This window comes from Peromyscus californicus, unplaced genomic scaffold (genome assembly GCF_007827085.1).
Source record: "Peromyscus californicus insignis strain IS unplaced genomic scaffold, ASM782708v3 Scaffold_8__1_contigs__length_139910024, whole genome shotgun sequence".
Lineage (NCBI taxonomy): Eukaryota > Metazoa > Chordata > Mammalia > Rodentia > Cricetidae > Peromyscus > Peromyscus californicus.
The window spans coordinates 34404312-34432154 of record NW_026294606.1 but is presented as its reverse complement, the minus strand read 5'-3'; the positions used below and the strand labels follow the sequence as shown (position 1 = coordinate 34432154).

Below are 27843 nucleotides of genomic sequence, written 5' to 3'. Positions count from 1 at the left end.
TTTTGTGTGTGTGTGTGAAGTTAGTATCAATTCTTCTAGCATATCACATAAAAATAGCTGGATAGCTGTGATGCAAGTATCATTTAATTTGGAAAATTAGGAAGAATTTGGTTCAGAACAATTACAGTTTGTGGGCAGTAACGGGGAAAATTGAAGTCAAATGCACAGGATATTCCCTGTCAAATGGGAGAGACATTCCATACATATTTAACATGGAGGCCAAGGAACATAAACATTTATTTCAGATAAAAGCTCCAGACCTGCTATCTTAAAGTCAGTATCTGGAATGCGTCTCTTCTGGCTGGACCTAAAATAGAAAGATGAGCCAAATGATATTTCAAAGGAGTGATAAGAAAAGTCTAGAAGATTCTATCTCAATTGACAGGGAGAGCTAGTTAAATCTTTAAACAGCAGCACATAGACTCCAGACACATTAAAAAACATATTCCTGTGTGTTTGAAAGGGTTCACGAAAGGGTAACGTCAACACAGTCACTAGTAAGTGAGAGAGAGGGTACTTTGAAGCACAGTGGTGACTTGGACCTCTGCGTGCTTCTCAACTGGACGGCTTGCTGGAAGCAAATTCTAGATCAGCTGATGGCAAATGCATTAGGCTGTGGCCAGAGAGGAAGGCACCTAAACCACTCCCAGGAAGGTGTGTTACAACACTTTGCGTATTACAAACAATGATGCAGCAAATGACAATATGTTCTAATTCTTGCAGGCAGGTGTTTTTAATAACTGTAGGACAGGTCATAAAACACTAGACTGCTAGATCAAGGAGCATGCATGGTTTTAATTTTATACTACTTATCAATAAGTCAGTTTCCCAGGAAATTATGGGAGTTCAAACTCCCACCAGAAATATAGCAGCACAAACACTTCCTCACATTCAAAAAGACTGGACCTATTTTTTTAAAAGTCTAGTGAACTTAAAAAGAAGAGTTTCACTTAAATAGTGCCTTATTTTAATCCCTGGCTGCTAGCAAATATAAAAAAAAATGTTTATTTATTTACCACTAGCACCCCCTTTTCCATAAACTACTTGTTCATATCTTTTGGATTTTTTTTTTAACAACAAGATGTTGAACTTAAGCAGGTCTTCACTTATTTACACTTAGAAATATATATGCTATTAATATGTGGGAAAATGAAAGAATGTATAACTAACATTTAACTCAAGGCAGAAATGCTAATGCATAAACGAAGGCGCCTATGGATGAGTTATAGTGTCATATATATATTTACATATATGTGCATGTATGTACACACATATAATGTACATGAGTGTTTATGTGTGTGCATGTGTGATTGTGCCTGTGTGCATGTACTTATTTTACTAGTTTTAGTTTTCTTTTTTGCCTTAATCATATCTGGGCTTCTGTAGGCCATACAGAAATTTCGATCACCAGGAAGAACAATCTCTTCAGGCTCGTCGGCTGTGACACTGATGGCCAGATGCACCTGCTGTTTTGTTCAGGAGCTGCAGGGGCTTGGTCTTCCACAGCACAGGCCTCTCTACACAAAGAATCTCACATGTGCTATGTAACTTGCAAATGTCTCACTGAACATGACTACAATTTCTCATTAGAATCCAGTTTAATTTTTGCATACAATATGTTTCTCACTCAGTTTCCAGTTACTCTGTCTTATTAAGTATCATACATTTTGGGAAAGCATATGTGGCCTTGGGGCACCCACTGTCCTTGCTGTGTAAGCTGTTAGGTGAACACATATCAAGATGTAGTAATTACTCCAAGATTCAACGTAACGCTATACACATGCCCTTACATTAAGTCTGGCTATGCATTTCTATCTAGCAAGATGTGGTACATTATCAAGCCTCATTTCGGTTCCCTTTTATTACATTTAGAGGACTATATCAACTGGAGCATAATTATGTGTGGCAGTAATTACAGTAGTCATGGGCTTCTCTTAAAAATATACTTCAAAATACCTGTATAAAATGATGATGAAGTCTGATGAAGTTCAGAAGCACTGCCCATGTCTATAGGACAGATAACAAAGAATCCCACCCCACCACCACCCAGATTCTAGGATTTTTACCCTCTCCTCCATCACTTCAAGAACCATGATAGGACCTCTGCCAACTCAACCTACACAGAGCACTTTCTTCACAGAACTCAGAATCTTGGTGGCTCTTCTAACACCTGGCTGCCTTCGTCACTTAAACAGTGGGACAAAGAAGGGAGTCAGAAACATCTCAGGGCACCAGTGCCCTTAATCATCCTGGACTCGAAAAGTCCTGATTAGAATCTACACTGCTCAAGCTGATCACCAAGGTGGCATATTTCAAAATCTTCTTTGACAATCTGAAATGATGAGACAAATAAAATGTTTGCAGCCCAGAAGAAAAAGAAAATTTTAAAGTGTCTCAGAATTTGCTCAGTGCAATATCTATCAGTTTTACTCTTATGATTTGATAATTGCTATTTTTAAAGTTCTAATGATATAAAATCTTATGTTATTAAAGTAGTAAAAATGAAAATTACAAGAGTAAATTAGTTTCAACTATGAATGACCAAAACACTATAAATATATTGACTCAAATCGTATTCTCATTTAAAGAAAAACAGGTCTTTCCTTAATTATTATAAAATATTGGCAGGCACTTCAAGAAAGCACCAAATTAAATCTTCCAGTTTTACCTGATCCTTCCTGTAGGAAAAAAAAATGTAAAAGCCTGAACACATATTGAGTACTTGGCACAAAGGAGTCACTGTTGACTTCTAAAACATAATGTTAAAGAGGTCCTTGACATTACTTCCATGTGTATTTTTCTCAAAACAATTTCTATGTGATTTCATCATTCTCTTTCTTCATGTAGCGACACTGAAAAGAGTAGCCTGGAACAAGATATAGAGCCATCCAACGTGAGCACCCAGTAGCTCATAACCATGGACACAGAAGGCAAACAGAATCCTTTTCAGATATGGCCATTGTAGGTTTTAAGAGTAGAAATATGCACAAGTCTTGATTCTGTTTTAATGCATTGTGCAACATCAGGGCCACGAACTTCTCCTGTGCGTTTTGCTATTGGGTAAACAGCATGAAGAAAAGCTCACAAATGCTAATCAACTGTGTTATTTCTTCAACAGTCTGAATACATGTAAAAGCAGAAGGGTCTGCTTACAAATACTTTAAAGACCTCCTCTAAAATACTGGTCCTGGTAAATGATAGAAAGTTAAATAAAATGTGTGCCTTACTGCAGAGTTTACACCATGTAGTGGAGACACCAAGTCAGCCCCCAATGAACAATCTCTATTTCTTTCCTTACAGAGTGTTGATTCTGTTGGGAGCAACAATGGACTGCATCCAGAAGAACGGGAAATACACTGTGTTTTCTGGCCTCTTTCACATGCAGGTAGCTCTCTGGTAAGGGTCCAGACAAGAGAGGCAAACTCTGGTTTTGAGTAGAACTTTCTAGAAAGTATCTTTGAAAAAGAGGCAGTCTCAGCTGGCATACTCTTCTTTCTCTTCCTACTTTTGTCTGGGGAGTCACAACTGTTTGATACCATAAGGAAAGGGCCACTGATAATACAAACACTTCAGTCCCTCATATCCCTCAATTGGTAAACCAAACTAACAACTTGGTAACTGTGGAATTGGCATTATATCAGAAAAATAAATCCCCTATCTTATTTAAGCCTCTATTTATTAGGTTTTCTATGACATTTTCTGAAGTTAAGTGCAAAGTAATACAATCTAATAAGAAAGAGATACAGAAAAGGTTCTTTGAAAATCCACAGAGGAAGACATTAGTCTGACAGAGGCAGAGGGTGGAGGGGATCAGGAAGATAAATGTCCAGAGAAGCAAATATACAAGTCAGTTCATTCATTTGTTCAAGGATCACCGTCATCCACTGCCTGAGGTACTGACAGTGGCTGCCCCTGAGAACTGAAGGGGGATGCAGGCAAGAAGAATATTACAATACAGAGTTATGGATAAGGGGAAGGCAGACAAGCTGTGCTGGACTGTGCCTACATCTTCTTTCCAATGTTCATCGAGCTCCCATCTTGTCCCCACAGCTACAGCAGAGCCTCAGTGTAAAGTTACAAGGGAAGTAAATTTCCAGGAAGACTCATATTACAGCTATTACCTCAAAGTCCTAAAGCATTCACTAGCCATAAGCTGGACTGCATATTGCCTGAATACTGTCTTTTTCCTCCACTGCCGCCCTAGCCAGTTTTCCTAAATCACAGAAGACTGTACCTCAGTGTACTCGCCAGTCTAAGAAACCTCATTACTGTGGCCCAGAGAACACCCAAAACTATAAATATTTCATATTTGGGTAGCATGTGCTAAGTGGAAATGGGTTTTTCTTTTCTTTTGTTGATTATCAGTTATTCAACAACTCTGTGGAAAAGTTACATTTGTCATACTTACAGAATACAATAGGAAAAAAAGCAGAGTCATCTTTTTTGGGCTGTTTACAAACACACAAGATTAAGGAGAATGTCATTCAAACCAAAACAACAGAAAATCACTCTGAAAGAACAGGCTTAGATCATGATAAGTTCTTCTCTGATCCTGCTAAAGCAAGTTTCTGCATGCCTTCCAGAGCCTCCACCTCCTGAGCTGTTAGGACAAGGGCCAACACATATATTTAATTATGTAAGTATTCAGCGCTATCAGCCAGCTGTTGCCATTCAGAATACACTGACCTCTTTCACTCACTCTCTTGCATAGAATGCCAAAAACAAAGCAACTGTTGATGTGACAGTAATCATGAAATATGCAAAATACTATTCTCCAAAAAGATTTCAGATAACTCCACAACTCAGCTTTGCATTTTCAATTGATTTGCTCCCTTTCAAGTGCTTTTCTGTTCCTTATTTGCAAGTTCAATGACTAATCTGTGAGTTCCTTTCGTTTCTATTCCTTTAAAAAGTCAACCTCGAATTCAAATACATTTTCTAGTTTCTTTTCAATCAAATTTCCTCACTGGAATACAACCTAAGATAATTCTCTTCCTCCCTTCCATACATCTCTATGCTCCATGCTTACAGGACAAGCAATGTAAAAAGTGTTCTACACGGCCATAACTCTCAGTCCTCACTTTCAAAAGAGAAAAAAAATTTAAGTTTCATTTAATGTTCATAGAAAGCTCATTCCTCCAATAGTACTTTCAATTCTAAAGTAGCTCAAGGGAGTGGGGAGGTAAAGAAATCCCCACAACAGCGGAGAGTAGACTAATCAGAACTGTGACAGCTGAATAAAATGCAAATACAACAAATACACATATGGTGGGTGATAACCACAGCCAACCCATGAACAACTGACCATAGAAACCTGGGCTTCATCAGATCAGCTTTGGGTTGAACTCAGCGAATAACTCCTCAGTAACTAGTTAGCAGCACATCTGCAAAAGACCTGGGATGCCTCAGAAATCAGACCGACAGTTTCTCTTTCCTCACACTGCTGTGCCACTCACTCCTCCTAGAACCTACTATACAAACTGAACTTTCCCAACACAACGACTTCCTTACACATCTTTTGTTTTTAGTTTGGTGAGATCTGATGGCTTTTGCTCCTTCACAGAAACTATAAACAATTTGATGTTCAAATGTAAGGTAATGCTATAATGATAATAGTTACAAGTGCTGGGTAGTAGTGGCCCATGCCTTTAATCCCAGCACGTGGGAGGCAGAGGCAAGAGAATCTCTGAGTTCCAGGCCAGCTGGTCTAAAGATCAAGTTCCAGGACAGTCAGGGCCACACAGAGAAACCCTGTCTCAAACACACACACACACACACACACACACACACACACACACACACACACACACAACATGTAAATAACAACACATTTGACTAAGAGCTGTGGAGGTAGCAACAGCAAAAGAAATGACTTGACTGCTCCTTCCCCAAAATGAAAAGTGAATTTGAATTTAGACAAATTCAACAAATACGTAGTAAGTAAGAAAACCATTGTGTCTCAAGCTCAAGGCAAAACACCACCTTTCCTTCCCTCTGACTCAACATGACCCAGATGTACAATATAGAAGCTGCCTTGGCTGGTTTAGTTTGGTAGAGAAGAAGGTCTTGACATTCATAGCCCAGAGCTACCAGCATAGCCAGGTGACTCCAAGGCACAGGTGTTCTCAATGCTGTTCCAACATCCCTCAGGAAAGAAACTGGAGGCCAACTATGACAAAAACTAGCTTTCACCTCTTCAGAACAAGAGAGCGAGGTTCCTTCCTAGCCTGTAAGTAAGCCAGCACTTCTTAAAAGAAGGCCCTCAACACAATATTTGAAAATCAGGATGTTCTCTCACCTATTTTTAAAAACACATCCTGTCTTTGACACAGAACCCACAGCAACCTTGGGGGACCATGCTTAAAGACTCCATAAGTACCTTACTCTACAAATGGAAAAAGATAATCACACAATACAGTCTGAGAGTCAAAGACCATACCGAAGGGCCTTCTTAAGCTGGGGCAATGACTGAGGAGCCAAATTCAATCCTTAGAACTCCAATTTGAAAACGTGTGCATGGTGGCATGTGCCAGTAAACGAGCATTGTGGAGACAGACATGGAAGGCTATCTGGGACCTCATGGCCATCCAGTCTAGCCAAATCAGTAAGCTTCAGGTTCAGTTAGAGATTCTGCCTCAAAAGATGGAAAGCAATGGATAGTAATTGTGGAAAATACCTAATGTCAACCTCAGATCTACAGACCTACAGAGAGAGAGAGAGAGAGAGAGAGAGAGAGAAGAGAGAATTTACCTGAGGTTAATTATTAACCTCAAAACACACAATCTACTAAAGACCTAAATATGTAAATAAGTAATAAAATAAATGTAATGTGCAGCAATAGATATTTGTTCAGAATCAAGAAGTAGTTACCGGAGGCCGGGCGGTGGTGGCGCACGCCTTTAATCCCAGCACTCGGGAGGCAGAGCCAGGCGGATCTCTGTGAGTTCGAGGCCAGCCTGGGCTACCAAGTGAGTTCCAGGAAAAGGCACAAAGCTACACAGAGAAACCCTGTCTCAAAAAACCAAAAAAAAAAAAAAAAAAAAAAAAAGAAGTAGTTACCTGTGAAAGAGCTAGGCTAGAAGGGAGATGATCTCACAGACCTTATTACTTTTGACATGAGCTCTGAAAATAAACTATTTGCCAAGCAAGATTAGCCTGGGTGGGAGGTGAGAGGGCACACAGCATATCTGTGCATCTGAGGGGAAAGCTGAGGCTGTGGGATGGTGGCAGGGGCTGGATGTGGGGAGTAGGGGCAGACACACTGTGTGCTTGCAAAGGTTTACAGTGTGGAGGAAAGGGGGGACAACAAGAAGAGGCAGAAGAGGCAGGCAAGAAACAAACCACAAATATTTCATGCCGAGAAATGAGGTTTTTATTGTATAGCTGCAGGGTGAGGAACATTAAAGGGATTTTAAGGAAGCCAAATAATGAATTAGGACAGAAAGTCAGCTCAGTTAACGAGTTTAAAGGGTTTCTATTACACAAAAGCCGAAGATCCTCAGGACAGAACAGACTAAATTCAGATGGCTTGCAACCGGTGCGAGCGAATTAGGTAGAACATGGGAGCATGCTGTTTTGATGTTGATTCCAAAAGGAACACTGATCACATGAGTAAGTAAACGGCAACGGGCCAGGACTGGAAAGAGGAGAAATGGGCTGAGGGAAGGCAGGAAGGAAACAGGAACCAAAGAAACTTCCAGATGATGCCACCAAACAAAACCAGTAAATAGTAATGCCAACAGTAGCATATAGAGTTCTCAGTACTCCACGAAGCTGAGGCAGAAGGATTAAGGGCTTAAGGCCAACATAAGGTAGACAACAGGAGACTCTGGTATAGTGGCCTCAGGTATCTGTGGTCACCAACATGGACATGTTCAAGAAGCACACAAGCCCAGATCTTGGAAGGAAAGGTAGGGTCTGAAACAGACATGGAAGGAGCCAGTCTGCTGCAGTACCCAAATGATGGGAACAGATGGACAATGGGAGGAGAATGACACCCAGTGAGCAGAGCACCGGTTAGAGGAAACACCACCTTATTACAGTGCCTGATGGAAACACAGAGAGCCACACAGGCCAATACTCCCAACTAACTTCATCACAAGAAAACTGGTGTATAGCAATGGCTGAAGCAACAAGACTGCACTGGTGGAGGAGGCCCAAGGGTTCATCTTCTCTGCTCCTTACACTTCCTACAACAAAACACTGAGATCAACTCAAGCCACTCACACAAGTAGGTAAGTTAAAACGGCTATGTTCAACAAGACACAGAACTAAAGACCAAATGCGGGCTGGGGAGATGTCTCAGTGAGTCAAAGTGCTTCCTGCTCAGGCCTGCTGCTGGGTTCAGATCCCTAGAAGCCATGCAGAAGCCAAATGCAGAAGAGCATCTGTATCCCTGCTACAACTACTGGAAATGGGAGGCGGGGCATGAAAGGTGCAGAAGCCAACCTAGCTTAAGCACCGGTAAGGACACCCTGTCCCCAACAATGTGGCAAGACAAGGACAGGCAGCTGAAGGCTATCCTCTGACCTCCACAAGCATGCTGTGGTCTGTGCATGCCCACACTCTCTCACACATTCTCGTCCTCCCTTCCTCTGTGTGTGCGCGCGCACGTGTGTCAACAGTTTGAATTAGCTAACCTGTTTCTCACAAAAAGTCAAATGAGGCCCAGTGTGGTTTTATTTTCTACCAAATATTTTTCATTTAAATTAGATAAAAATTAAAAGTAACCAAAGCAATCATAGTTAAAAAAAATGATAATTATTAGTGAATCTAGTTAAGAATGTAATTGGTTGAGTTTTTCACTTTCAACAGGGTGATTAATTACTAACTGGAGAGCAAGCCCTTGTCTATTCTTAACAGCTCAGCTTATTTTTTAAAGCAATTTACTTCATGTACTCTGGCTGAAATAGTACTCTTGTTCCTCTGTCAATCTATGAAGAACTCAGAGATAAATTCACATAAAACAAACACTATTTCCACAGCAGGACTGAGAGTAAAGACATTTATTACTCTGCAAGGCAGAGCACTGTATAAGGACTCACTCCCTATACAGAAAAGGCATCAGACAAAGCAGGTAGCCAGGACTTCAGGCCTCCTTTTCTGCTGTGTCCATCTCTCTCTCTTTGTTTTCACCTATTCATGTAAGTCATTTTCTTTGACTATCTAACCCATCCTGACAGCATTATCATGTTTCTCTGGGCAAAAGTGGTTCAAAACAGAAATGCCTCTTGTCTGTCTGCTTCATCGGCGTGGCCACGGTGCCCATTTGGGTAATAAGGCACAAGGTCAAACAGAGGTCATCAGTCCATGATCAAAGCATGCTGGCTGCTCTTCCTGTCTTGACATGGAACACACAAGATGTGTTTATTTTGACCAATCTCCGAATGACCTCCTTTAGGCAGCATGAGAAAGACTCCACACTTCTGTAAAGCAGAAGCCAAAGGCTTTTCTGATTTGATACTCTCATTAAGAGCAATTTTTTTTCAAACTTTTGATCTTTTTCATTTTCTCAAGGGTCTCTCAAGTTAAAGGCCATATTGCTTAAACCACAGTGAAATAATGGATCAAACAAACTAAAAAAGAAACAGAGTGATCCAACAGGCAGCATCATGAAACACAAGCCCCTCAGCAGTTTTATCTGAACTAGTTCAGCCAATAACAAGAGTTCAAAGTTCAAGGCCAGCTTCACTTCTATTTTTGTTACTTAACACTTCTATGATTCCATCAATCTGATCAATAATTACCATAAAACCTCAGAAACATGTGAGAGAGAGAGAGAGAGAGAGAGAGAGAGAGAGAGAGAGAGAGCGAGAGAGAGCGCACAGTTGTCGTTACATACACACAACTGCTGGATCACAAATGAGACTTGTATCAAGCACATGAAAAACACACACCCTGTCGCTCACCTTTGTTCCAGTTACCCCTTTATAATGAGTGGAATGGTTCTAACTCATGGTTCAGGGGGAAAATGAGTGATGGACAATAGATAATTAAAGGCAAACAGTGACTAAAGACCAAGAATACACTGGAAAGGAACAAAAGCAGATGCTCAAAGACATGACAGGCAAGAATTAGTGACAGGCCAGGACAGAGCTTAGTGGCAGAGCACATTACAGCATGTTCCAGGCCCTGAGGTGGAGCCCAGCAGTAGAGTGGGCTCTATCCCCACACCAGAGGGAATTTACTTTTAAATATTGATAAAGCAAAGCAATTGTTATGGATAAGGGATCCAGGAAGAAAAAGGACTTTAATGTTCTAATAGAAATCATTGGCCACCACAGATGGGCAAATACCTCACCCTATTGAAAAGCATAAAGCAACACAAAATACATACAAGACTGGAGGCTGAAGAGATGGATCAACAGGATGAGGGCAGGTAACAGTAATTACATACTGTTACATACATGTAGTAATGTGGGACTACATAAGGGTCACAAACTAATCATCCTTATCTTTTCTTGTTAGGAGATGGCAAGAAGCAGGAAGGCATGTATGTAAAGTGGAACACTGACAAAAGTCTTCCCGTCACTATATACACGTCACTCGTGTTCTCAGTGTGACATGTTCTCAGTGTGAATTGTTTTTATACGGTACCTGATCATATTTACTCTGGAATCAAATCAAACATCAGTTGAAGTGTTACTTTAATAATACCTGGTTATAGGGATCAAAAACCTTTAAAGCCATTAACAAATACTTAATCATATAGACTACTATTTATTTTTCTTTCAATCAAGAATAGTACATTAAAGGAACTCCTGCTCACAACTCCTAGCTCTGTAGTATTCTAAGAACAAATTTCCTTCTGTGATTAGTGGTGCTTCACCACACCTCAGACTGACATTGAGGCTCATTCACCAAAGAATAACACTGCTTACATACCCAACAACCAAACCCACTGAAAAAGTTCCATAGGAGTTTTCTTTCCTCTTTTTCTTTCATTCTTTCCTTATGTTTTTGTCTGGGTCTGGGCTGTGTGTTGTTCTGGTCATGCTGTAGGCTGAACTCAGGACTCCATACACACACATGCTCTACCAATGAGCTGTATCTGAAGCACACTTAACAGTGTTAGACTAATCTGTAATCACAGGACCATCTTCTCTAGATTGTAAGTTAGGGAATCAGTAGTACTAAAATGTCTAAGAATAAATTTTAACTGTCCTATAGACAATGTTGTGACTATGCCAGATTTCTCATTCTAAGAGAGAGAAAGAATTTTCTGGAAATGAACAGAAATGAACCCTGCTGTGGTTTAGCTCTCTTCTACTCCTGGAGGTCCCTCCATCCCTGCCCCATCCAGCCTTGCTACCTCCTGCTGTGACTCAAAATTTTCTGGAAGTTAAAGAAATTGTCACCCTTGACTCTCACCTGCACATACATGGCATACACAGATACACACACACATGTATACATAAAAATTAAAAATAAATATTTAATAAATAAATAATAGAAGTAAAACTAAGAAAAGGCCTCGCTAGGAAGACAGTGGAAAATAGGTAACAAAGCCATCCGGGACTGATTAGAGCTGAGTATGTTAAATGGCAGTGCAAAGGATCTGATGGAGTTAGAGAAGCTGATAGCCTAGGAGGAAATCATTTATAGAATGAGGTTGCTAAGGAAGCGGGCAGAGTAAGATTCAAAGTGGATGTGAAGAAAGAATCTTCCACATTGAGGAAACAAACCAAACAGTAAGGACTTGTGTCCCAGTATCGTACTGGAGCTCCATGGCACACACTGCACACCTAGAACAGGGCCAGTGGGAAGAAAAAAGGGCTATGGCAACCACTTTCACCAGGAATGCCTGCATGCTCTGAGAAGGACACACAGAGCAGACACATTCACTTCACAAATGCTCAAATTGCATTATGGAACTCCTTAGTAAAACACTGTTCATCAGAGAAATTCAAAACAACAGCAGCTTAAAAGTTCAACTGGACAGACAGTGCTTCTTCAGTGGTTTCCTTAATCTAGCTGGGATGTGTTTATTTGTGAATTCATTAGAAGAAAGAGTTTTCATTTTAAAAACTGTTTAAAGTCCAACTCATACTTTTTGATACATACTAAGTATTTAATAATATTAGGAATTATGCAGTAAGAGATTTATATGCACTGAAGAGAAGTCAGAGTAACACAAGAAATCTTTTAAGCCGGGCGGTGGTGGCGCACGCCTTTAATCCCAGCACTCGGGAGGCAGAGCCAGGCGGATCGCTGTGAGTTCGAGGCCAGCCTGGTCTCCAAAGCGAGTTCCAGGAAAGGCGCAAAGCTACACAGAGAAACCCTGTCTCGAAAAAAACCAAAAAAAAAAAAAAAAAAAAGAAAAAGAAAAAAAAAGAAATCTTTTGAAAGCTTATTTGGAGATAGTGAGAGGGCTCGGTGAGTTAAGGTACTTGCCACCAAAATTGATAACCAGAAGTCAACCCTAGGACTCTCACAGTAGAAGGAGAGAACTGACTCCAGCAACTTGTCCTCTGGCCTCCATATGCACACTGTGACACACATACAAAAACAAATACACGCTTTTTAAAAGTAAAGGCTTCTGGGCTAAGATTGGCTGTTATTAATTCTTCCCTTGATTATCTAAAATGAGAAGAATGGGGACCTCCTACTTACTTGATTGAGTTTCTGAAGTGGTCTTCAGCTGGGTTTTTCACAGTACAACTGTTCAGGAGCCACAAATCTGCATCTGATGCATTTTCTAGTAAAAGAAACAATGAACACAAAAAAGAAAAGATAAATATCACATTTAATCAAATCAAAAACACATAAGTGCTTACCCAAGCAGCATGGGAATACTGGGGAGCAGGGGAAAGTGGATAGTGTCAGAGTCGAGTGGGCAGTTACAGTACTGCCAGCCAGAGCTAGCAGGTCAGATCTGGTTTGGGAACCTGTAAGTGTCAGGGAGGCTGGATGGAACTTCTACTTTAAGACTGCATTATTTAAAGTCTTTCAGTATTACAAGCAGTGCTCCAATGAACATATACATGGGGGGGGGGTGACTTTTTCCAAGGTTTCCTTTGGTATCAAGCATAAAACAGTGGGACTGTTGAGTCAAAAACTAATTCTTGAAATGTCCTTGCACACTGTTAGACTCAGTGAACAGGGTATATCACTGTACACCCAAGGAACAGGAGCTGTGAGTGCTGTTCACCAATCTTACCCACTTTATGGGTTGTCACCCCTTTGGACTCCAGACAATCTGGTGGAAAATGGGATCCCAGTAAGAGGTCCATATAAATTCCTCTTATCATGACTTGGAAAACTTTCCGTGTTTAGTTTTGAACTTTTGTTTTTGTTTATCTGCCTTTCATTTGTTCTACTGGGCTACTTAATGCTTATGGAGAAATCAATGATATATCTAGGACAGGAGTCAAACATTTTTCTCAATTCTTTTTTTTTGGGGGGGTCAATTTTCATGACATTTTTCTACTTCCAAGGCATCAAATTGGTCATCTTTTTCTCTTTTTCTTTTTTTTCCCCAATTTTGCCTTAGAATTGTGACTCACAATTAGGACATTTCCCCTCTTCTATGACTGTGAAGAAACATACCTGTTTCCTTCCAATAGGCACATGGTTTTGCATTTTGATTTCTGATGTTATATATTTACACTGATACACATGGATCTTATTGAACTTTTTTATAAAGTGAAATAAGTGCTTATGTTTTCCTGTCAAGTTGGAAAATGCTTTTAAAATGATGCTATTTAATACAAGCAAAGCAACAAGGAAAACTTGTGCCTCTCGCTCCCCCACTGCCATCCACACTGATGAAGCACTCAGGAAGGCAGGGCAGGAACAGCAATCAAAAACCGAAATGTTCTTTGGGATACTCGGATCACATATCTAACACATAACACATATATGAATCCAAGCATACACATATACATATATATATATTAAAATTTTCATTGACGATTAACAAGGTAAGAAGAACTAGAAAGCATATATATCCTTTAGAGAAAGATGGCTTAAATAAATAGCTGGCTCATGGTTTGGATCTTAAGTATTCCCCAAAGGGCCGTGTGTTAAAGCATGGACACTGGTACTCAGCTCTATGGTGGTGGTAGAATTATTAAGAGGACGTAAAACCACAGGACATTATGGTTTGGATAGGAAGCCTGTAGAAGGCTGAACACTTGAACACTTGATCCGCACGAACTAGTACTATTTGGGAAGGTTGTGGAACCTTAAGGATGGGTCATAGATGGAAGACATGGGGTCACAGATGGAAGAAATGGGCCACCAAGGGTCAAGGCATGAAAGCTGTAACTGGCCCTGCTTTCAGGCACAGTCTCTCTATCTCTGTGCTTGCTGGTCCATGGAGTCTCCTGTCACCATTCCTTTCCCCAAAGATAGTATGTGCCTTAGATTCATTGTGAAATTAAATCCTTTCTGTCTGAAGGTGATACCTATCAGACAGCTGATCACACCTGTGGGAGTTACTACGGTCACATGGGCATAACGTTTTTGTTTTCTCTCTCCCTCTCTCCCTCTCTCCCTTCCTGTCTCCCCTCTACCTACCTTTACTATTTCCACTGATCACAAACACCTGTTTCAATGCTCTGCTCCACAGGCACAAATGCAATAAGGAAAAGTAACTATGAACTCAAACCTCGAGTCAAAATAACCCTTTCTCCTTGGAGCTGATTCCCTCCAGGATTTTGTCCCAGCAATGAGAAGCTGACCAACAGCAGAGCAGAGCTGGGACATCATGTTTACAGAGCAAGATCAATCCCCAAGGAATCACTTGTATTGATCTGTATATGAAGTGAGGTAGAACCAAGTATTGAAGAGTAAATTCCATTTGTGGTTTAAAAAGCAAAGAAGAAAAGAGGAGAAACTAAAGGATTACAAAAACTTCCAGACACATGTATGGTTTACCCCGGGGAGGGCACGTGTTTGTACTCCTCAGCTGCAGGCTGCTTGTCTGTTTTTATTCACTTAGGTATGTGGGTGGGTGGGTGTGTCTGGGCACAGATGAGTCAGTCGGAGAAGAACTTGTAGGTGTCAGTTCTTCCCTACCATGTGGGTCCCAGGACTCAAACGCAGGTCAACAAGGTTGGCAGCAGGCCCCCTTTACCTGCTAAGCCATCTCACGAGCCCCAGATCTACCTTTTCATTTTCTCTGATTTTTAAAACCTTTCAGGAATGCTGATTTTTTTTAAATGTAACCTCTAGAGACAAAAGAACGCTTAATTTATATCACCCCATACTATTTGAATTTTTAAGATTTATTTTTATTTTTGTATACACGTGTGTTCATCTGTGCTGGGGTATATTCACATGAATACAAGTGCCCACAAAGTCCAAAAGAGGCATCCCATCCTTCTGGAGCTGAAGTTATAGGAGGAGGCTGTGAGCTTCCTGACATGGTTAACTGCTAAGCATCTCTCCAGCCCCTGATACAACATCTTTTAAAAGAGTACATTTGTTGGTTTCTTGGTTTGTTTGTGGCAATGAGGGACTTGTGCCACTGTGTACATGTGAAAAGAGAGAAAAACTTGTGGAGGTCTCCGCTTCTTTCCTGCTATCACGTAAGTCCCAGGGACCAAACTCGGGTTATGACTTCCATTACATTTATTAAGTGTGTATGCACACGAGTGCGTACAGGTCACGTAGAGGTCAGAGGAGAGCTTACAGGAGTCGTCTGGAGACTGCTTGGCACCAGACCATTGAGTCACTCACTGGCCCTGCCTGACCTAGAAAAGCATGTATTGCCTTCTTCTCTCTTCAACTGATAAACCTGTTTCATCTTCTTTGATTCCTTCTTAATAATACTTAGAATCATTCACTTCCTCTCCCCTTGAGGTGAGAACATGAATTATCTCCCTTCTGTGATCCAGCATGGGAACAAAGACCTGATACATATTCCCTGCTAAGAGCTTAGTCACTGAACCAAGAAAATGATGGGCGCCAACAAACCACCCACTCTGAGCATGAGAAAAGAACAACAAATATTTGCTATGATCCAAATACACTTAGTTTCTGAACTGTTTCTTTACACACACTAGAAATTGCTCTTAAGTCGATGGTAATTAAGTCCCAATTGGTAATAATGATCATCATTACCATTACTGAATACATATTGTGTCGGCAGGAAGCCAGGCATGCCACATACACTTTGCATGTAATCCCGTCCTGTATGGAGAGTTCAATTGTATTCCCAATGTCGGAGAAAGAACCTCAAGCTTTGAAAGGAGAAGCGACTTTCAGAAAGTCATTGGTTAAGGGATGGCAAGAAGTCCCAACAAACTGACTCCACAGACTGTGAGCTTAAGGAAATCAGCATGTCTCATTAGTGGTTCTCACCTTTTGACCAAAAATAATGCAGAGTGTATCTAAGGACAAGGCCAAGCGCTGTGACTTGGCCTTGAGAACATTACACGGTGTTTCTAGGCTTCAAACCTAGCTGTTCCTAGATTTCCAGTATTTCTAAGATTTTGAGTGGGTCAGCTTTGGTCTGCTCTCGTCATGGGTGGGCATGGAAGGAAGTCACAAGAGACTCGGTAACCAATTGAAGTTATCAGCCTGAAGCCCAGACATGCCAGTCTTCCTGCTTCCTGCAGGCTTCTGCATGGTTTAATTCAGCACCATGCAGAACAAAGCCTTTTTCTTCTACAACTGCTCCATGTGAGAGACACAAGAGGAGCAGCAAGAAATAGTAAGAGACATATATTCATAGACTTAAATGGGCTGATGCAAAAGAAAAGTTCACAGAGCATAACACAAAGAGGGAAAAGTTGGATTGTTTTGGACCCAAAAGAACTCTTTGAGTTTCTTTACCACAGAACTCTGGAAGACAAGTCAAGTCCAAACAGTTTAAATGTGCATTATTAAGCTTACTCAGACTCGGGAGTTTATTTACATAATACAAATCATGGAGAGCCTACTAAAAACTGAGAGTAAACTGTGTGTTATAAGAGAATTTAAATGTTCCTTAAGGTATATCTTGAAAACAATGACTTCTTAAGATAAAATAAAAGAGAATAAAAATGCTGGTCATGAGCTAACTTTTCCTCTACAGCTCACCGACTATTCTTTTCGTGGCTGATGCAATGGTATTGAGGACCCGGGCTTTTTAAGCCTGTTTAAAAAGCATTGAAAATGACTCATTAGAACGGAGTCTCCCTTAGAGAACTAGGCTCAGGACAGTAGAAGGACAAGGAGAAAGGTTGGGAAAGAAGACAGAAAAGGACAGGAGACCTAGAGGGGTAGGAGAACCCAGACTTCCTTTCTAATTCTGAGCAGGAAGGGGCTCTCAGCTCCAGAGTGCTGATCATTGTGGAGAGTCCCTGTGTGAAGCAAGACGCAGGAGGTACCGGGATGTGGTGATATTGTGTTCCCCAAAATATTGTGCACCCTAATAAACTTACCTGGGGTCAGAGAACAGAACACCCACTAGATATAGAGGCCAGAAAATGGTGGCACACACGCATTCTAGCATTCCAGAATTTCAGAGGCAGAAATCCCTCTGGATCTCTGTGAGTTCAAGGCCACACTGGAAACAGCCAGGCATGGTGACTCATGTCTTTAATCCCGGGAAGTGATGGCAGAAAGCAGGAAGGTATATAAGGTGTGAGGACCAGAAACTAGAGTTGGTTAAACTTTTAGGCTTTTGAGAATCAGTTCAGCTGAGATCCATTCTGGATGAGGACACAGAGGCTTGCAGTCTGAGGAAACAGGATCAGTTGAGGAATTGGCAAGGTGAGGTGGCTATGGCTTGTTCTGATTTTCTGATCTTCCAGCATTCACCCCAATACCTGGCCCTGGGTTTGGTTTTATTAATAAGACCCTTTAAGATTCATGCTACACCGGGGACAAGCACCTTCTCTTACAGGGTGCCCTCATAATGAATTTGTTCTTTCAAAATAGTCCTACTGAGTGTTTCACAGAAGTAAGATGGGGGGGGGGGGGGGGGCGGGGAGTTAAGAATCAGCACGAACTCTATTTACTGAATGAAGGAAAATAACTTTCCATTTAAGTAATAAGCAATAACTGGCAAAACTCTGCCAGTAATTACTGAAAATTCATTATATAAGTAAGCATTCTGGTCATAATTAAAATGAAAATCAAGACAGTGGTGTATCACTACAGAGATAAGCATTGCTAACAGTCTTTCTCAATCCTAAAAGCTTAGGTTGAGCCACACACACAATGACTCAGAAGTCACTGCATCTAAAGAATGCCAACAGGGTATCTATGTCTGTGTGTCATGCCTGCTTCATAAACCAAGAGCCAGAACACCTAAGACACCATAACCCGCTCTCCCTTAACTGTCTAGTAAGCTGTTTTCCTGTCACAGTAAACCTTCAAAGCCCATGGCTTAATACATAAAAGTTCAAATTACAACTTGATCTTTAAATTTGTATATTCCACATAAAATAGCTTTCTTCATATAGCCTAAAAGTGATATAACAAAAGGACTTCTATTTAACTAAAGACTTAAACAATCTAGAGACCAACACTCCCTTGCAAATTGCCAAAAACATCTGGTTTCTGTCAGATTGTATACAGTCCTCAGTTGTTTATCATGAGTTGGTAACTCAAGTCATCTGCTAAGAAAGGTACATTTCCTAGATCAGAAACAAGCCTGAATGAAATACAGGGAAGTTTAATATAAGAATCACTTCTGGATTTGACCTAGCAAGTCTACTGGATCAAAACAATAACCAATTTGGTTATTTGAGGAGGTGGGGGTGGGGAGGAAATGGCAAGATAAGATTCAGATGAAATGTGAAGAGGAATACTATCGAAGATCTAATAAACAGAATGATATTGAGTATGAAAAACAGGACTGGGAGACAGCCCAGTCAGCAAAATGCTTGCCATCCAACTATACAGACCTAAATTCCATCCCCAGAATACATGGAATAAAACCAGGCACTGTGGCACACACCTTAATCCCAACATAAGGAAGATGAGACCAGCAGATATACCCTGAGCTCAATAGCCAACCATCCCAGGTTCCTTGGCAAGTCCTGAGCCAGAGACCCAGTCTCAAAAACAAGGTAGAATGAGAAGCTGCACAGAGTCTGGTTGGTTGGTTTGCTTGTTTGTTTGTTTCATTTTTTAAATTCAATTTTTAAAAAGTAAACAGAGCAAGTAGTGGTGGTGCTTGCCTTTAATCTCATCACTTGGGAGGCAAGAGAAAGTGGATCTCTGTGAGTTCAAGGCCAGCCTGGCCTACAGAATGAGTTCCAACAGCCAGTATACACAGTGAAACTCTAATCTCAAAAAAACAAAAACAAACAAACAAACAAAAAAAAAGCCCAAGGTGTGGCATTGGAGTTTGTCCTCTCACCTCCACATGTACAAACATACACATATGTGGACACACACACACACACACACACACACAAAGAACAAAGTAGTTAAGACCACTCTGATTTCTCAATACTCATGCCAAAGTTACATTAGATATTTTTAAGTGACTTCTAGAAAGAAACAAACTCAACAATTATAGTGAAGTGCTGTTAACTGGTTAGGAATTGAAATTCACCACTAAAATTGGCATATCATGATGGCTAAAAGTATAAGCATATTTTATCAATCTGAGACAAAGGAAGTAACCATTTTTTAAAAAGGTAAAATAGTGCCTTATAATTCTACATTAGGTAGCTCAAAGCTATATACAAACCTATAAACAAACCTATAAACTCACTCAGGAGGGTGAGTTTGAGGCCAACCTGAGCAACAGAGTGTAAGTTTCAGGCTAGCCTTGGCTACAGAGTGAGACACTGTCAAAAACAAAACAAAACTTAACAAAAATAAACCACACTTGGCAAAGAATGGCTGTTTAGAAGACTTTATACATTTGTCACAATACCTCAAAACTTCTTACAATAAAAAGGTAGGAAGAATTATCTTGACTAGGATCTTTAAAAAAAAAAGTAAAGATGACCAAAGCAGAATGTGTCCTGTGGAATGCCTTTCTAAGTGAATGCTAAGAAACCTAACTCCAAATGCAGCCTTTGGATTTCAATGCTACAGCTTTTGGATGATCCACATTCTACTCTGGAAGCCAGAGAGATGGCTCAGCAGTTAAGAGAGCTTGTTCCTCTTACAGAGGCCTGGTGTGTGCTTCATAGCACCTATAGCAAGCAACTCAAAATCACCTATAACTCTAACCCAGAAGATACAATACCCTCCTCTGGCTGCCATGAGCACCCCATGCAAGTGCATAAACCCACACACATGCTCACAATTAAAAGTAGCTTTACAAAAATGTTTTTATCTACTTTGATTACTTACCTCAGTACATTTTCTAACAATAAAGTCAAATGCAATGAATTATAGTCCCAATTTTACATCAGAAAAATAGACAATGTAAAATATTAGATTTCAGTATAAATCGCAAATAACCTGATATACAAATGGCCAAGAGATCTAAATAGACACTTGTCCAAAGATATACAAATAGCCAGCAAGCATATAAAAAGTTGCTCCCATCAGGGAGGCAAATAAAAACACAATGAAACTGTTTTACATCTACTGGGATGACTATGTTTTTTAAAACTGTTTTAAAGATGTGTTTGCAAAGACAAGAAAACACTAGAACCTAGGGAACTGTCATGCTGCAGATCAACTGTAAAAAAAGCTTTACTTGTGTTGCACAATGGCCTGCTGGTTCCTCTATTAAACACAATTAACTCACAATCCAGCAAGTCCTCCTCTGCACGTCTACCCTAGATATATGAAACCATGCTCACACAGAACTTTGTACATCAACATCCACAAAGGCCCGATTCCCAAAAGCCAGAAAGTAGAGAAAATATAAATATCTATCATGGGTAAATGCAACCCAGGATCTACAACAGAATATGACTAAAGATGAAAAACGAGGTGCTGAGAGACGCAGCACCACAGATGGACCTGGAAGTGCTGTGTTCTGTGAAGACGTCAGTCAGAAAAGCACAGAAACCATACAACTTTATTTCAGCCAAGTGTCCAAGAGACACAAACACAGAACAGAAAATAAATGGGTGTCTGTAGAGCTGGGGGAGGTAGAGAACAGGAGACAGGATGATAACCTGTGTTTATTTTTGTAGTAAGGAAAGTGGTTTCGTTTAGTTAGTTGGTTTGGTTTTTGTTTTTCGAGACAGGGTTTCTCTATGTAACAGCCCCAGCTGTCCTGAAATTCTCTTTGTAGACCAGGCTAGCCTCGAACTTACAAAGATCCTGCCTCTGCCTCCCCAGTGCCGGGATTAAAGGTGTGTGCCACCATGACCAGCCAGTGTTTTTAAATTGACTGTTGCAGCTGGGCACAGTAACTCATGCCTGAAATTACAGTTCTCAGTAGGCTGAGGCAGGAGAACTGCCACCAGTTCTTGGGTAACCTGGGTTACATAGTGAGTTACAGGATAACATGGGCTGAAGAACTGATACCATGGTTTGTTTTAAAAGAAAGAAACACACACACACACATACACACACACACACACACACACACACACACAGAGGGAGGGGACATAATATGGCCATGGGTGCACTAGGAATCATAAAAGAAACTAGAGAAACAGTCTCAGCAGATGCTGAGGACAAGCTCTGATGGACAATTTGCTGTCTCTTCCACAGCATCTTCTTGTTCTAACAGAAACAAAGAACAAAGATGGCAGCATTTCTTCCCTAAGATATCAAGTATCAATTACAAGGAAATTAAACTTACCAATGGAACACACACAAAAAAAAATCCTGTTTCCATTTAAGGAATGTAACAAAAGTTTATGCACGTGGATACTTAGAACAAAAGTAAAAGGAGACTGTTTTAAAAATAGATTAACAGGAATCCCACCAAAATGTAAAGGGTACCCATGTTTACATGAACAGAATTCATGGTATAGTAATCAGGTCTTCCTAGATGCTGAAGCATCTGGCCATGAGTCTAGGCCTGGCAAGTGAATTTTCTTCCCCAGGCCTGAGCTCTGTATCTAGAGGTTTCTACAAATCTCTGGACATACGTTCTGTGTAGTCCTGACTCTCCCAAAGCCAGTGTGGGAGGGACCTAGAAAGCAAGGGTTCTAATTCTGCTTGAAAAGGGCTGTTTCAATAGTTAAGAGATAAGAAAATAAGTGGTGGAATGTGCTGTTAATTATGGAGAAACTGAGACTCAAATGGGAAAGATATTTGCAAAAGATAAAAGAAGATAGTTAACTAAGTAGATATGCTCTATGAGAAGAAGAAGAGGCGAAAGATTTCTAGTCTATTAGGCTAATAAAAAGGGTGATTCCAAGAGGGAAGGAAGCTGCAGGAAGGGCAAGTCAGAGAAGAGGAAGGTCTGTTCTCTCCCAGCCCCCAGCCCTGTGGCAGACAAAAGCAGGACTAAGCCACAAGCAACTGGAGATGCTTGAAAGAAGCAAGAAAAAAACAGCAAAACCTGGGGTGGGGAGGACTATTGTCCTCCCTGGGTAAAAGTCATCAAGAAACTTGAACTGTGCAACAGAAGCACAATGGGTGTGCAGAACTTCCAAACAGGAGTGTTTGCTTTGTTGAGTAACGTTGACAGAACAATGGGGTTCAAGTGGAAGGGAAAAGCAAAACTTAGGCCCACCTCTTCTCTGCACTCTGAGTCAAAGGGAACTGGCCTAGAAGTCACAATGCAATTAAAACGCTTAACTTGATTACCTATATATTTCAACTTTGACTAAGTAATAAATTAGAACTAAATAACCACATTTGCATACCATTTTACCATTTGCAAAGCATATTCAAATACATTATCTCATCTGAGCTCTACAACTTACCACCAGGCAAGCATTTTTAATCCCCATTGTGCTGATGAGGCAACAGGAACAGAAAGAGATGTTGTGACTTGCAAAAAGGTCCCCTAAACTGGAAACTGAAAAATGGGGTAGGGCGGGCTGTTGGTGCTTCAAGCTGAACTAAGGCACACCTAGTCTCCTACCTAAGGTTGGCTACAGTGACGCTGATTTTCATTACTCGAAAGTACAGGAGGCTTATTTTTGTTTTTGTTTCTCTTATAATGTCTAAATCAACCAGGCTTCTCACATTTAGTCAGGGGATTATAGTTTGGGGGTTTTACTTAAGGAAAATAAATCCTATATTTAGAATGTTACAAATGACCTCTGCTTTTCATGAAAAGGCAGAAAGAAGTAAAACATGAAGAGCATGGAGCTGACCAAGAATATAGCAATTCAGAGTTGGGGGATGGTGCATTAGTAAAGAAGTACTTGGTGTGCAAGCTTAAAGAACTGAGTTCTATCTGCAGCATCCATGTAAACATGCTAGGCATGGTAGAATGCATTTGTAACCTCAGCACTGGGAGGCAGAGACAGGAGGGTACCTATGCTAGCTGGCCAGCAATTCTGAATGAATTGGTGAGCTTCAAGCAAAAGAAAGACATTGATTGCCTAAAAGTGGGAGGATGGCATTCCTAATGACAACCAGAGGTTGTCCTCCAACTTCCATACATGGGCACACATATATGTACATATGCAGACACACACAAACACACATGCACATACACACATTAAATGTATATGTGTAAATATACTTATAAATACATACAGGGCAGCAATTAAGAGCACAGACTGATGTTCCAGAGAACCTACATTAGAGTCCCAGCATCTACATGGTGGCTCACACAGTCTGTAACTCCAGTCTCAGGGGATCCTAAGCCCTCTTCTGGCTTCAGTAAACAACAGGCACATATGTGGTGCACAGACATACATTCAGGCAAAATTCTCATACACATTTAAAAAAAATTTAATGAAACAAAAAAGAATAAAAGAGCAGTTGACAAGAATGGGAAAGAAACTGGAAGGGAGGGAAGGGGAGGAAGAGGAGGGGAGGGGGGGAGTAAAGGAAAGGGGAGGGAAGAAAAGAAGCATGAAGTTGGTAGGGAATAATGGGAGAAGATGGGAGAGGGATCGGAGAGGAGGGATGGGAGTGAACTTAATCAAAACACATTGCATTCATGAACAAAATTTTCAAATTGTAAAAAAAAAACAAAAAAACATTTTTTTAAAATGATGGAACTTCTAACCACAGGGAAGTATTTTTCTTGGATAGTAAAATATGGATGTGTTTTATAGAAACAATATCAAGATCCTCTGAAAAAAAATTTTAAAATGTACTTTTTTAAAAAGTTTCTATTGAAAGAACATTTTGTAAAAACAAAAGAACAAAAAGGATATTTTCATGTAACCCTATCTATAAATCTTTTTCTTTATAAAGAGATAAATGTAGCTGGTTCCGAGCCAGGCAATGTCTCTGGTGCCGTGAGCATTCCTTGTCTTAGACAACGTTCAGATTCTATCATTCTCCTATCCATCCACTGCTCTCTTTCCAACTCAGTTTCCTCCCACAGCTTAAACATCCACAAAACACTCAACACCCATTCATGACTTAATACCACATGAGAATAGGAAGAAGCAAAGTGCTAGAGAGGCCCACAGAAATCCACAAAGATACCCCCACAACAGACTGCTGGCAATGGTCGAGATACAGCCCGAACTGACCTACTCTGGTGATGGGATGGTCAAACACCCTAATTGTCATGCTAGAAACTCCATCCAACTACTGAGGGATCTGGATGCAGAGATCCATGGCTAGGCCCCGGGTGGATCTCTGGGAGTCCAATTAGCGAGAATGAGGAGGGTTTATATGATCGAGAATTGTTGAGACCAAGGTTGGATAAAGCACAGGGACAAATAGCCAAACGAATGGAAACACATGAACTATGAACCAATGGCTGAGGGGCCCCCAACTGGATCAGGCCCTCTGAATGGCTTGATCTGTTTGGGAGGCATCCAGGCAGTGGGACCGGGTCCTGTGCTCATTGCATGAGTCAGCTGTTTGAAACCTGGGGCCTATGCAGGATCGCTTGGCTCGGCCTGGGAGGAGGGGACTGGACCTACCTGGATTGAGTCTACCAGGTTGATCTCAGTCCGCGGGGGAGGCTTTGCCCTGGAGGAGGTGGGAATGGGGGGTGGGCTGAGGGGAAGGTGAGGGGGGCAGGAGGGGGGAGAACAAGGGAATCCGTGGCTGATATGTAGAACTGAATTGGATTGCAAAATAAAAATAAAAAAATTAAATTAAAAAAAATTAACTCAGAAAACTGGGAAAAGACATTTATTTCAACTGTGTAAAGAACATCTACTAAAACTTTGTCTAACTAGACTCATACCCAATAGTTAATAGACCCATTTCTCTTCTGCTAAAATGAAGAACAAGGCAGAGATATAAAATCTCACCATTCACTTCATCATAGTTCAGGAAATTCTAGTCCCAAAATAAAAGGAGGAGGTGAAGTAAAGCAGGCAGGGCAGAAAGGAAGAAACAAAACACTCTATTGCACATGGCAAAGTCCACTGTGCGATAAATCCCAAAGAATTCCTCCTTTCCCCAAAAAAGTGAGACTAACAAACAGAAACAAGTTACATCAGTACACTACTAGTATACACTAATAACAAGTAAAGTTGAAGCAAAATGCAAAAATACTTATAATAATAATTCTTCAAAGAAAATGAAATACATTTGGATATAAAGATATATCTATCTATGATAGATAGATAGATATAAATATAGATATAGATATAGATATATCACAATATGCCAATGAGTACAAAACGATTCCTATCAAATCAGGTAGAAAGAGGTGAATTTCTTCCAAAATATATATGAAGAAGTCCAAAAGATAGTTAACACATATGGAAACAACCCCTCTACCTGCCTTAAAGATTTATAATAACGCGATGGTAATGCAGACCTTGTAACCAAACGCAGCTGAGGTGGAGTCTCCCAAGAATAAACAGAGCAGCAGCCCAGCTGTGTAAAGAGCACACACCATAACAGGAAGTCTCAGGACTCACACCCTGCACACCAGGGCATGTCTGTAGACCAATGACCCTGTGAGACTCCAGTTCTTGTCTCTAAGTAGGAGGATTTGTCTGAGTTACCACTGTTTCAGACACTCTACTTTGCTGATGTTCTGAAAGCACAAGCTCTAGCCAGATCTGATGGAGAAACTATGCACTGTGGACTGATACAAAGTTTGCAGTTGTGGGTAACACTGTGTGTACCATCTCCCTTGGAATGGAGAACACTGCATTTCCTGTAAAGTGTATTCATAGGAAAAGAAAATACAGAAATCAGACTCTGGTTAGCCATCCATCAGGTGGATTATGCAGGTACCACTGGTCAACAAACCCGGCACCTGATTCAAGGTCCTTCATCTCCAGCAGCAGCAGCTGGAAAGGCTAACTCGTGCCTCCACAGCATTCCTCTCAGCCAGATTGGCCCTGTCAAAGTTCTGACCAACAAATCTGGGGGAAGTCGGCTGTGCTGCACAGCTTCCAGAAAGGCTTTTGTCTCCTAATGTAATGAAGGGCTGCTGTTGATCCACACCCTTTGTGGGTCACACACAAAGTGGAGAGGCATCCTGCCACCTAAGAAATGGCCAAGAAAACTACAGAGCACCAGCCCACCCAAAGGTGATAGCTAAGACACCAAAGGCTAGCATCTACCTCCAAAGCTTTTTCTTACATTTTACAATCTTCACTTTCTTCTTACTTATAAAAAAAATTGCAAATGCCCCTATAAAATTCTTACAAAACTCAAAACTTCTGCTGGAGTCTTGGCTTCAGAGGTGACTGCCGCCCTCTTTGCTGAGAACCCTCTCAGATTTGTTGAGCATACAGAAAACCTTCAGGAAGGACTGCCGCCCTCTTTGCTGAGAACCCTCTCAGATTTGTTGAGCATACAGAAGACCTTCAGGAAGGACTTGCTGTGTCTATGCTGTTCTCTGGTGCAAGTTCTGACAAATAATGCAACTCACTTGTTTTCAAAGATTCAACCACAAAGGAAAAAGTTTAAAAAAAAAACTGAGATTTTCTTACTATTAAATAGTGCCCAAAACAGTAAAAATAAAATAAGGTTAAAAACAATGGGAAATCAAGACTAACAAATCTGACTCACAGAACAAAATACTTCCGGAAGCCCTCCAGGGCCTTATCAAAACAAAACTAGTAATTCCAATTCCAGTCATTCTCACAAACAAACCAGTCACCTCTTGACCACCAAGCCTGACTAGAGAAACACTCTACAGCTCTCCACACTTAAACAAGAGGGCAGAGAGGAAGGGGGCACAAAGAGTGTTAAGTCGTGTCTGGCACAGGGCAGTTCTCCTTCAGCTTCCTGCAGCATTCCTTACGTTTCCAAGGTTATCTTCCATCGGTTTTAGAGTCTTTTCTATGGTAACTCTGCTTTCAAGCTCTTGTGTTCTGATTTACCTTCTTTTCAAAGAAACCTTAAGTTATCTTTCAAAGGCAGAACATGTCCTTCATATAATCTGGCCTATTGGGAATATACCTATGTACATGGCTAAGGCAGAAGGAAGTCAATAAATCTAAAGACTAAAACCACAGGGGCTAGAGAGATGACTCAGTGGTAAGAGCACTCGCTGCTCTTACAAAGAACTTGGGTTTGGTTCCCAGTATCCACATGGCATTTACAGAAGAGCTGATGCCCTATTCTGGCCTCTGTGAGCACCAGGCATACACATAATGCATATGCATACATGCAGGCAAAACACTTATACATATAAAAAAAATTTCAAACCTCTTGAGCAGTGGGTAGTGGCACACATGTTTAATCCCAGCACTCAGAAGGCAGGAGCTGCCAGGTCTCTGAGTTTGAGGCCAGCCTGGTCTACAGAGTGAGTTCCAGAACATCCAGGGCTACACAGAGAAACCCTGTCTCAAAAAAACAAAACAAAGAAAGAAAAGAAAAGAAAAAAAATTTAACATACAATAAAACCATGTTCTTTTGTAAAGATTTATTTGTATTTATGTGTATATGTCAGTATGAGTGTATGTCACAATCATA

General features: G+C 40.7%; 1 protein-coding gene across 1 annotated transcript in view; it reads right to left on the bottom strand.

The window, feature by feature from the left end:
- The window catches only part of Cdkal1 (CDK5 regulatory subunit associated protein 1 like 1), a 570376-nt gene that overhangs the window by 463806 nt on the left and 78727 nt on the right, over positions 1 to 27843 (bottom strand). Inside the window, 1 exon segment of the mRNA XM_052727871.1 lies at positions 12613 to 12697. Coding sequence (XP_052583831.1) covers positions 12613 to 12697 — 85 coding nt within the window.